Raw genomic sequence first — 11,839 nt, 5'->3', positions numbered from 1 at the left:
TTTTCTCCTGATTGTAAAAGAAAACATTACAATTTTGGTATGTTCACTTACTAGTTGAAATATCATGAGTAAACACAATTTGTAAAGTACAATTTTGCCCTCGATGCAAAGTGTGGGGCTCTGGACATTCCAAGAAGAGATCGACTGTCTTTTATAAAAAAAATTCAGGTATACTGATAACGTTCCTCAAGTCCATACGTAACAAAGATTGGTATTTGTTAGAGCAACATTAAGAAGGTTAAGACCGATCAAAATATACGAAGGTTACAAAAATGATAATTAATTTTCTTAAGAAGAGTCCTCTGGTTGTGATGTTGAAACCAAACTCAATGAAGACGACAAAAACAGTATGTAAATAAATCAGAATATACCGAAATAATCAAAAATTCTTTTACGCATGCGAGGAAAGAGTACCTTATATTAGATAAATTAAAATTATGGGCCCGAGTGACAAAGCAACGAAAGCAGACGTTTTGAGCTGTTATCTCGTATGGCGGCCCAATCCATATGAAGAATTTGTTGCATTTATGAACAACTAGCTCTTACATAGAAAATCCAAACTTATATGTTAACAACCCAGTCAGAGCTCCGTGATGTATACATGTATATCGAATTAATTAATTTTAAGTTAATGATCACACAGTTGAGCAATGATCAAGTTTCCTTTCCATGTTGTGCTACTGGAGGAAATTTCGGTTCCAAGCATGATCCCAAGAAAACTAATAAGTTCACTCTAAAAATGTGGTAAGTTTTTAAGAATACCATTCCTTATGAGACTAATACTCGTACGGAACAACTAAGTTACTTATGTTCATCCATCATAGTGAATGATACATTATGAAATTGAGTAGGTCGCTTTATTCGTCTTAATTGAATATCAAATAGGGAAATTCCCTAAGGACCCAAAACCATGGGACATTGGAGGGGACATGTGAGGTGTTACCTCCCCATTGCTCCATGCACTGTTCATGCACTGTTCATGAACAGTGCATGGAGCAATGGGGAGGTGACACCTCACATGTCCCCTCCCATGTCCCATGGGTTTGGGTCCATGTACCATTACTCTATCAAATATGATAGACTTCTAAAAACAGAATTTATCAAATTAGTCTCGCTCAGTAAAGAGAGTTGTAGATTCGTTTTTATAATTTTTTAACTAATGGGTTATGAACTTCTTTTAGTTATATTAATAGAAAATATTTCCTTTCGTCACTACCAGATATAGGAGTAAAAGTCAATAAAAAAAAGGATTCTTTGTTGAAATTTTTTTGATAAAATATGCATCAATATGTAAGTGCATGAGATCTAATTTGTCATTAGATCACGCATGTATGCATGCACATATACATGCACAAAGAGAGAGAGAAAAGGCAATGTCGGACCCTGAAATTTCTTTTTGGATGGGTGGACAATAAGTATCTATTTACCTAAAAATATTACTAGACTTTACATGCTAATAATAAAAATTTTAGGGGTACAATATATAACTCCGCCCCAAGATAAATGCATGCAAGCAAACAAACTTATACATGTGTATGCATCTTAATATTGTATATGCATGTACACATGCATTCATGCATACACGCACACGCATACAAGTGTACACAAACAAATGCACATGACACATATGTACACACACACTGACAAGTGCATACATATATATGCACGTATACACAGATACACACTTGCGCCTACATTCACAAGCATATACGTATTATCGTACACATGCTTGGAGTATACTATACATGGAATGCTATGTCACTCTAGCTCCTTATTGGAGTGATGCGTGTACATGGGTTATCACAAATGAACTAGATGTGACATATTAACATCACTAGGATCAAAAGAATATTGGAGTGACCTCGACATATATCTGGAGAGAGTAAACAATGATAAGACACATGTTCTTATCATGCAATTTATATCATCAACATATTAAGATCATAGCTAATGATTAGATGTCTATCGTGTTATAACAACTCATCTAACACTATCGAGGAACACACCAGCAAACACCGTCATGACTCGTGGGCACGCCACCCCCCTGTATTCGTAATGCCTTTTTGCCATCTTAGCCAAGCAAAGGATGCAATATTACTCAAGCTCGTAGTTAATCACACAAGGATGTAAGTGGAATTTCAGTTACCAGACTAATAACAAAGTGGTCCTGCCCAATACGAGTCAAGTTGGCTCTGAATCCAAATTTCAGGACCACTTCATGAATAGATTGAAGAAAAGGACATTATCTCCAAAAGGTCAGCTCAGCCAAGGAGAAGATCAGATATATTGTCTCATCAACTTGTATGCATAGTTTGTTTGCTTGCATTTGTAAGAACGCGAACATGATTTTAAAGGCCCATGAAAATAGATAGATCAGACTAATCAAATTGAGTTTTAATCCATGCTCAGAGGACTAGGATCGTCTTTACCCACATAGCAACATAGATCTCTCTTCTCTTGACCGTCCTTTTTCCCAAGAGGAAATCTCTGCAACAGTGTTCGACCTTCACCTAGACAAGGCCCCCAGGCCTGATGGGCTCCCCATTCTCTTCTTCCAGAAATTCTGGAGTACCATTTATACAGACGTCATCTCCTTTATTCAAGCTCTCCACTCCAACCCTCAAACCCTTCACAACATCAATTATTCCTTTTTTTTTGCCTCATCCCTAAAAAGGATGGTGCCAACAGCCCCAAAGATTTCCGGCCCATCAGCCTCACAACAGCTTATGTAAAATCTTTTCTAAAGTCCTTGCTAACAGACTGAAATCCTTCTTGTATCTGTTGGTGGACAACTCTCAATCAGCCTTTCAGTCAAGGAAATCCACGTTGGACTCTGTTCTCCTTGCCCATGAGATGATTAACTATTGTTCCTCTGGTAAGAAAGAGATTTGTGCAATTAAATTAGATTTCTTCAAGGCTTTTGACTGTGTCAATTGGAACTTCCTCATCTCTCTCCTTCAAGCCAGAGGTTTCGGCCCTCAATGGTGCCTTTGGATCCACCATATTCTTCATTCATCTAAATCTGTTGTTTTAGTTAACGGGACCCCTTCTATCTTCTTTAGATGCTTTAGGGGCCTTAAACAATGTGATCCCCTATCCCCCATGTTATTCTTGATAGTAGTTGATGTTTTGAACAAGATGTTGTCTACTAGTGCAGCTTCGGGAGATTTATCTGATCTTCAGTTAAAAGGTGAGCTTAATTCCATTAGAGTTCTCCAGTTCGCTGACGACACCATCATCTTCAGCAGGGCTTCTCCCACTGATATGACCATTCTCAAAACCATCCTATTTCTCTTTGCCAGTATCTCTGGGCTGTACGTTAACCCTCATAAATCTAATTTGTTTTACCTTGGTAAAGTTCCTCTCAAAAGCTCCCAACTAGCTTCCATCCTTAACTGTTTTGTTGGCTCACTCCCTTTCACTTACCTTGGTTTACCTCTCAAAAGAGGCTCTCTGACTAGAAGAGAGTGGCAACCCCTCCTGGACTCTTTAATGAAAAAACTTTCTCTCTGGAAGAACAAATCCCTCTCTATTGGTGGCAGACTCACTCTCCTAAATTCAGTCTTCTCTTCTATCCCTCTCTACTACATGTCCTTCTTCAAGTTGTCTGCATGGGTCATTAAGGCTATTGATAAAATCAGGAGGAACTTTCTATGGAACGGTAGTCATATCTAGGCTAAATCCAAATGCCTGGTCAACTAGACTACTGTTTGCAGGTCTAAGTCAGAGGGAGGGCTGGAGGTTATTGATATTTCTTCCTTCAATCTTTGCCTTCTCTCCAAGTGGTTTTGGAAAGCTTTTGATAGAAACTCTCTCATTAGTAAAGTTATTTTCTCTCTCTACTCTAAAGATAACTCCAACCCTTTTGTGCACCCTCCAAAAAAATCTGCATCCAGATTCATCCAAGACCTGCACTCTATTCATCTCTCTTTTTTCAACATGGTTAAATGGAAGGTGGGTGACGGTAAAACTTATAATTTTTGGTTTGATAAGTGGAATAATGACAACTCTCTTAGTAGTCTTTTTCAAAAAGCATATCATCTTGCATTCTCTTCTTGCAGCTCTGTTCTTTCCCAAGGATATATCCACCAATCTAACTGGCATTGGCACCCCATTCTCAGAAGGGGTATTACCTATGAAGATAAAAGGGGCATTGATAATCTCCTAACCCTCTTGGAAGGGTTTTCAGTTGCTAATAATACTAATCCAGACAGTTTATGGTGGCCTTATCATCCTTCTGGCTTATATCCAGTCAAATCTCTATACACCATCATCACCTCTGGTGGGGTTAAGTCTCATATTCACAATTTCATATGGAAATCTCATATCCCTCTGAAGGTTAGAGTATTGTTCTTGATCATATCTAAATAGAAACTCAACACCAGGGTAAATTTGATCTCCAAAAGCTGGTTAGGAGATCCCCACTGCCCTCATTGCAACCAGGAGGTTGAGACTCATGACCATCTATTTATCCTCTGTCCTTTTGCCAAAGCAGTCTGGTATACCCTTCTTCCTCATGCCCCTTTTGCTAGATGGCCCCAATCTATGGAGGAGCTGACTCTCTTATACAGGGATCCAAATATTTGTGATGATATTAAAGTTATTTGGAATTATTTGTTTCCGTGCTTCTGCTGGCAGATGTGGAGTTGTAGACATTATCTCATATTTAGAGATTTCCCTGCAAATCCTATTAATATCGCTGCTAACATTACTAGGTATGTCATGTTCTGGACAAGGGCCGAAGAAGATAGACTGGCGAGGCGTGTTCGTTGGGCTGCTAAAAATCTAAAAATGCAAGAAATCGCCATGAAGGGTACTGCTAGAGCTTTCGGGGACAATCTCTCTGATTTTAGTTGATGCGGCAAGTCTTCCTCTCTGCCCTAGTTCTCACTGTGTTTTGAGTAGGATATGGCTAATGTTGGCTTTTTCTTTTTTACTGTGTTGGGGCCTTGATGTATTAGACCTCAGACTACATAGTATCTAGTGTGTTTTTCTTTTGGCCTTGGGTGAGAACATTGTTAGTGTTAGTTCGGTAGGTGACGACTAGGTCCGCTCCTTACCAACTTCCCTACTGTGTTCTTACCTCTCGGCTTTGTTGTTGGTTTTTGTTTTTGTATCAGACTTCTTTTAAATATCCTTATATAATATATCTTAGTAATAGGGTACCTCACCGTGTTTTTCAGTTAAAAAAAAACAGTGCATCAAAATGCCCATTAACGAGATGGCTAGACTAATCTATTTGGACTCAAATTGGCTCCAATAAGATTAATCTATATTATATACTATCTAAAAAAGTTCTTCCTTTTGGTTTGTGCGCCAAATTTCCAGAAATTTCAGAAATAACCTTGCACTTGAAAAAAAAAAGAAGAAGAAATACTCTTGCACTTGCAAAAAAAAAAAAACAACAGAAATGCCCTAATACTTTCTCTAAAAAAATAAAATAAGAAATGCCCTAATATTTAGAAGAATATTCAACTTAAATGGTTTCAATTTTGCAAAGATTAAACTGAAACACCCTCATAGTTCTTTTTCTTGTACTCATCGCATACACCAAAGTACCAGTCCTTGATTGAGTCATTAGTGTAAACATATTTAACATATGAATATCCAACTGTTTTCCTAATATAAAACTAGATCACACTTGTAACATAAAAACACACGTTGAACTAAGGGGCTGTTTGTTTCATACTTTTATAGAAAAGGATTAGTATTAGGGGACTGACAGTGGCAAAATTGTAAATTATGGAATCTTTGTGAATCCTAATCTAGAGTTTGGCTGGGGAAAAATTTATGGATTACGTATTTCATAAAGTTGCTACAGTCGTGGTTTTTTTAAGAAACCGAAATCGGAGGGGGGGGAGAGGATTTGAGCGAGAAATCTGACATTTGCCACTGTTTTTGTTTTCTGATTCCTAATCCTCTCGATTACGAACCCTAGCTCTGGAATCGCAACTGGGCGTTTCTTCTCCTGCCTCTCCCAAGTTCCTTCGCGCCTCCTCTCTCGTTGTTCTTCGATATTATTTGGGTTTCAGTTTGTGGATTTGCCCTAGATTTTGGGCTCGGCTTCTCCCGCGATCCGCTGTTCTTCGATATTGTTTTTGGTTGGTTGGGTTTGTTGGTACGCTGTTCTTCGATATTGTTTTTGGTTGGTTGGGTTTGTTGGTAACGACATCAATTTCTGGGCTTGCTGTCTGTTCTTCTCCCGCTGATATTTGATCTTGTTGTTGGGTTCTTCGGTTTGTGGATTTGCCCTAGATTTTGGGCTCGGCTTCTCCCGCTGTCCGCTGTTCTTCGATTTTGATCTTTGTTGGTGGGGTTTGTTGGTAACGACATCAATTTCTGGGTTTTTTATGCTGTTCTTCTCCCGCTGATCTTTGATATTGTTGGGTTCTTCGGTTTGCTGGTTGTTCCGTCCGGTGGGGTTTGTTGGTAACGACATCAATTTCTGAATTTTTCCCTTCGCAACAGCTTGGCATCTGCAGGTATAAATCAATTTAACCCTTTTAATTTGATTATTTAATTGTGCTTGCTCTGATTAAAGTAACATTGGTAGTGGAATTATTGAATTTGGTATATGTTTAATTATTGAAACAAGGGTATTGTTCGGTGGTTGTTTGATGTGGGTATATAGTTTATTACTGATTTTATTAGAATTATTTGTTAGTGGGGTTTCATTCGCAACTGCTTGGCATCTATTTGTCTGTGGGGTTTTGGTATATAGTTGATTAGTGAGCTTTGGTTCTCTGAGCTTGTTGTTGTTGTAGAATTTCAAATGACTAAACCATGGAAAGGAAAACTTAATTACATTTGTTTGATCAGCGTGCATGCTCAAGATGCAAAATAGGAAATGAAAGTTTCACTACTTTATATATATTTGTGGATATGTAGATATATGGTTTTATGATTTTAATATTTTTATTAGTTATTTAATTATCTTTAGTTTTCAAACAATATTACTGTTAAGTTGTAAATATATGCTAATTTTACAATGGATTTAGATGGAAAACGTAGATGAAGAACAATTGAAGAGGATGTGTGCTAATACAGCTGTGTCTGCGGTGGTCACAATAATAACATGTATTCTGAGAATGCGTGCTAAGCGCAAGAGAATTTCATCTTGTACGAAGGAGGAAAAAAATCCAAAAAATTTATTGCAGAGAAGCTCACTTCAAACGTGTATTGGAAGGCTATAGTGATAGTTGTCGGTCTTACATTAGAATGAGACCGAGTGCCTTTTTTAAACTTGCTACAGTAATGAAAGAAAATTGTTTATTAAAGGATTCCAGACATGTACAAGTCGAAGAAGAGCTCGCTATGTTCCTGAGTATAGTGGGGCATAAAACTAAAAATAGAATAATAAGGACTGAGTTCATAAGATCGGGAGAAACAGTGAGTAGGTATTTCAATAAAGTCCTACAAGCAATGAATGGGTTACGTGATCGCTATATGAAGCAAGCTCCAAATGAAGTTCCTGCAGAGATTGCAAACAACCCAAATTATTTTCCTTACTTCAAGGTAAAAATAATACATACACCTCAACATCTGTTTTAAGTGAATATGTATTTTATTGAATATATTATAACTTATATTTTTTTTATAGGATTGCATTGGTATGATAGATGGCACACACGTTGACGCAGTATTACCCAGTAACCTAGTTGCCCGTTTTAGAGGGAGAAAAGGTGTGACACAAAACGTCCTAGCAGCATGCACCCCTAATAAACTATTCACCTATGTCCTAGCTGGGTGGGAGGGAGCAGCAAATGACTATAGGATATTACAGGATGCTTTGTCGAGACCACAACCTTACAGGCTTCGAGTTTATGATGGTATTAATTCTTACTCGTTCACAATTAAGAAAAAATTAAATACTTGACAATAGTGTGTTATATGAAGATATTGTTTAATTGTAATGTAGGTAAATATTACCTATGTGACGCGGGATACACCACAATGCCAGGCTTCATATCCCCATATCGCGGTGTACGATATCATTTAAAAGAGCACACCGGTAGGACACCAAAGAATAGAAAAGAGTTGTTTAATTTAAGGCATTCAAGTTTAAGATCAAAAATTGAATGCACATTTGGTATATTGAAGAACCGGTTTAAAATACTATCGGCGAAGCCAAATTATCCATTTCCCACTCAAGTGGACATTGTACTAGCGTGTACCGTGTTAAACAATTTCATTGCTATAGAAGATCCAGATGATGATATTTTAAATGAAAATATAGACATTGATGAAGATAATGGGGAAGTGACCAATGACGATGACTCAAGTGTGGTGGACTATACTCAAACTAGGACACAGAGAGAGGATCGAGATTCAAGAAATGAATGGAAGGAGCTACGAGATCAAATTGCTTGGGCGATGTGGGTGGATTATTGTGCAAAGTATAATGGTGGTAACACAATAGAAAGTGCTTTAGCTTAATGTGATGTTTATTCTATCTCGATATAATAACTTGTATTATTTTCTTACTGTTCGCAACTATCCATTTTAATGTTTCTTAGCATGTACTAAACATTTCTACGATTATCATCTTCGACCTTTTCATGTTGTTTCTATACATATAGGCGTTTCGTATATTTCTTTTTTAACGCATATTGCTAAATGCATGCATATTATATATTGATTTTGCTTTCTTTAATAATAATGTCTACTTGTTTAATATATATTAGGTATGGTTAACAATAAGGCAGATAAGTAGCCCCTGCCTTCTCATTCTAATGCTCCGCCAAATCTAGCTGCTAACATAAACATGAACTTCACGCTTGTTCAACCACAACCTTTCTCTTCACCCCATCATACATTCTCACCATTCTCATTATATGATGCTAATTATGGTGGAATGACACAGCAACCAATGTCATACATGAGCATGTTAAGCAGCCCACAAGGTTTGCTATTTCCCACAGCTAGTTCTCAAAGTAGTGGACCCAATCAATTTTCACCAAACACTAGGGATTCAGTAGAGAAGGTTATTCATGATGTTGATTGTGAGGAGCATACTTCACCAATAAAAAAAGGGAAAAAATTAGCTCATAAGAAATTGGGACTGGGGGCAAGGTTGAAATCAAGAGGTGTGGCTAATAAGTTTTGGCTTCCAGAGCATGATGACGTTCTCATTCCTTATCTTGCAGAATTAGTATTAGATGGGCTAAAGCCAGACAAGAACTTCAAGGCAGAAGCTTATAAAATGGCAGCGATGAAAATCAACATGCAATTTAGGACTGATTTCACTCATATACATGTCATTAACCACTTGAAATGCTTGAGAAACAAATTCAATGACATGAAGGCTTGCCTTGATATAAGTGGAGCTGGGTGGGATGAAACAAATAATATGATTACACTGGATGATGAAACGTTGAAATCGTGGTCTCAGGTATAACATTCAGCATCTACATTATTGTTAGTAATTAATACATTTGGTTCACAACTTATGATTATTTGTTGTTGCAGGACAAATCCAAATCTAAGTTCAAAGCGTACATAAACAAACCCCTACCTCACTTCAAAAATTTACAAACTATCATGGGTGATGACCAAGCTAAGGGTGAATTTGTTAGGCCTGTGTATGCTAACATTGGGTCTAGTAGGTCCATACCTATTCCTGAAGATGATAGTGAAATTCCAGAGGAGAGTGGAAGTACACCACAATCTGATGCCAGTAACGAACAACAACCAACTAGATGTAAGTCTAAGAGTAAAGACAACATGAATTCATCTTCTAACAAGAAACCTAAAAAATCAAATCGTGAAGAGGAAATGTTATGTGCCTTTGTTGACTCAATGTCTCAGTCCATGAGAAATCAACACATTGTTCATTGGACTGAACAATTGGCTGCAGCGTTGAAGGAACATAGGGATGAATACTCTGAGGAATTCCTGGATAGGATTTTAGATCACTTATATGACAATGAACGTGAAGCTAGAAGGTTTTTCATAAAAGGAAAGGAAGGTCAGCAGAGGTACATTACCAACCTGATTAATGACCAAGGTTGGACTGTTAACTAATTTGTGCGGTTTGGATTACATGTGGATGGAGCATTTTGTTGTGCACACGTATATGTTGTTGGCTTTTTTGGAGCTTGTGTAGCTCCTTGCTAGCTGGGGTTTGTGCCTGTTTTTCCCCAGTTTTGCAGCTCAAGATGCTGCTGGTTTTGTTGCTGTTTTGTTGCTGGGTTTGTGCTAGCATCAGCTGGGGTTTGTTGCTTGTTTACCCCATGTCTGATGGGTTTGCTGCTATTTTGTTTTTGAGCTTGTGTAGCTCCTTGCTAATGGGGTTGTTGCTGTTTTATTCTGAGCTTGTGTAGCTCCTTGCTAGCTAGGGTTTGTGCCTGTTTTTCCCTAGTTTTTCAGCTCAAGCTGCTGCTGGTTTTGTTGCTGTTTTGTTGCTGGGTTTGTGCTAGCATTAGCTGGGGTTTGTTGCTTGTTTACCCCCTATCTGATGGGTTTGCTGTTGTTTTGTTTTTGAGCTTGTGTAGCTCCTTGCTAATGGGGTTCTTGCTGTTTTATTCTGAGCTTGTTTAGCTCCTTGCTAGCTGGGGTTTGTGCCTATTTTTCCTCAGTTTGAAAGCTCCTGTCGTCGCTGGGTTTGTTGTTGTTTTGTTGCTGGGTTTGTGCTAGGGCTTGGTGGGGTTTGTTGCTTGTTTACCCCCTGTTTGATGGGTTTGCTGCTGTTTTTGTTTAGAGCTTGTGTAGCTCCTTGCTAATGGGGTTGTTGTTGTTTTGTTTTTGAGCTTGTGTAGCTCCTTGCTAATGGGGTTTGTGCCTGTTTTTCCCCAGTTTTGCAGCTCCTGCTGCTGAAGCTAAGGGTTTGTTGCTGTTTTGTTGAAGGGTTTGTGCTTGTTGACCCCGTCTGTAGCAGGAGCTGGGGTTTGTTGCTTGTTTGCCCCCTGTCAGCTGGGGTTTGTTGCTTGTTTACTCCTGCTGCTGCTGGGGTTGTTGTTGTTTTGTTTTTGGAGCTTGTGTAGCTCCTTGCAGCTGGGATTTGTTGCTGTTTCGTTCTGAGCTTGTGTAGCTCCTTGCATGCTGAGTTTGTGCTTGCAGGAGCTGGAGTTTGTTGCTTGTTTACCCCCTGTCTGCTGGGTTTGTTGATGTTTTGTTTTTGAGCTTGTGTAGCTCCTTGCTAATGGGATTGTTGCTGTTTTATTCTGAGCTTGTGTAGCTCCTTGCTAGCTGGGGTTTGCGCCTGTTTTTCCTCAGTTTGGCAGCTCCTGCTGCTGCTAGGTTTGTTGCTGTTTTGTTGCTGGATTTGTACTTGCAGGAGCTGGGGTTTGTTGCTTGTTTTTCCCCATCATACATTCTCACCATGCTGCTGTTTTGTTTTTCCGAGCCTGTGGGTTACTTGCTGTTTAGTTTTGAGCTTGTGCAGCTCCTTGCAGTTGATATATGGCAATGATGATGATCAGCGTTTACTGAGAATGCAATCTAACTTACATCGTTTATTATATCCAGATGAGGCAAGAGGGGATGAGATTGCAGCCTACATTGAATTGACAATGTCTAGGCGAGGCAATTCATCCTTATAATGCAATCTGTAATAAACATGTAAGTTATAGGTAGGGCAATCAATGATGACAAGTTGATCTATTACTGAGCCATACAATATCAATTAGAATTTGTACCCAATTCAAACAACAGTTTGCATTACATCCTCAATAGTTTTTGCAATTACAAGTACATGACATGAAGTTTGTAATAATTAAAATAACACAAAAAATTGCTAAGGAAATTGCAGAAATTTTCCAAGCTAGTAGTTGATTTTCGACAAGTCTCAATTCTTTGTTCAGCTTCTTTGATTGCAAGATATATTTATCTCCGTACCTAT

General features: G+C 38.3%; 1 protein-coding gene across 1 annotated transcript; it reads left to right on the top strand.

Moving 5' to 3' along the window:
- On the top strand, positions 7,954-8,436 carry LOC109835607. The gene has a single exon (XM_020403579.1). It carries the CDS (start codon positions 7,954-7,956, stop codon positions 8,434-8,436), a length of 483 nt encoding a protein of 160 aa, XP_020259168.1.

This window comes from Asparagus officinalis, chromosome 3, assembly GCF_001876935.1.
Source record: "Asparagus officinalis chromosome 3, Aspof.V1, whole genome shotgun sequence".
Classification (NCBI taxonomy): domain Eukaryota; kingdom Viridiplantae; phylum Streptophyta; class Magnoliopsida; order Asparagales; family Asparagaceae; genus Asparagus; species Asparagus officinalis.
This window is presented reverse-complemented; position numbering and strand designations above follow the sequence as displayed.

Bases quoted from the DNA above. Each gene is read 5' to 3' on its own strand.
- LOC109835607 (XM_020403579.1), top strand. From the start codon at position 7,954: ATGCCAGGCTTCATATCCCCATATCGCGGTGTACGATATCATTTAAAA.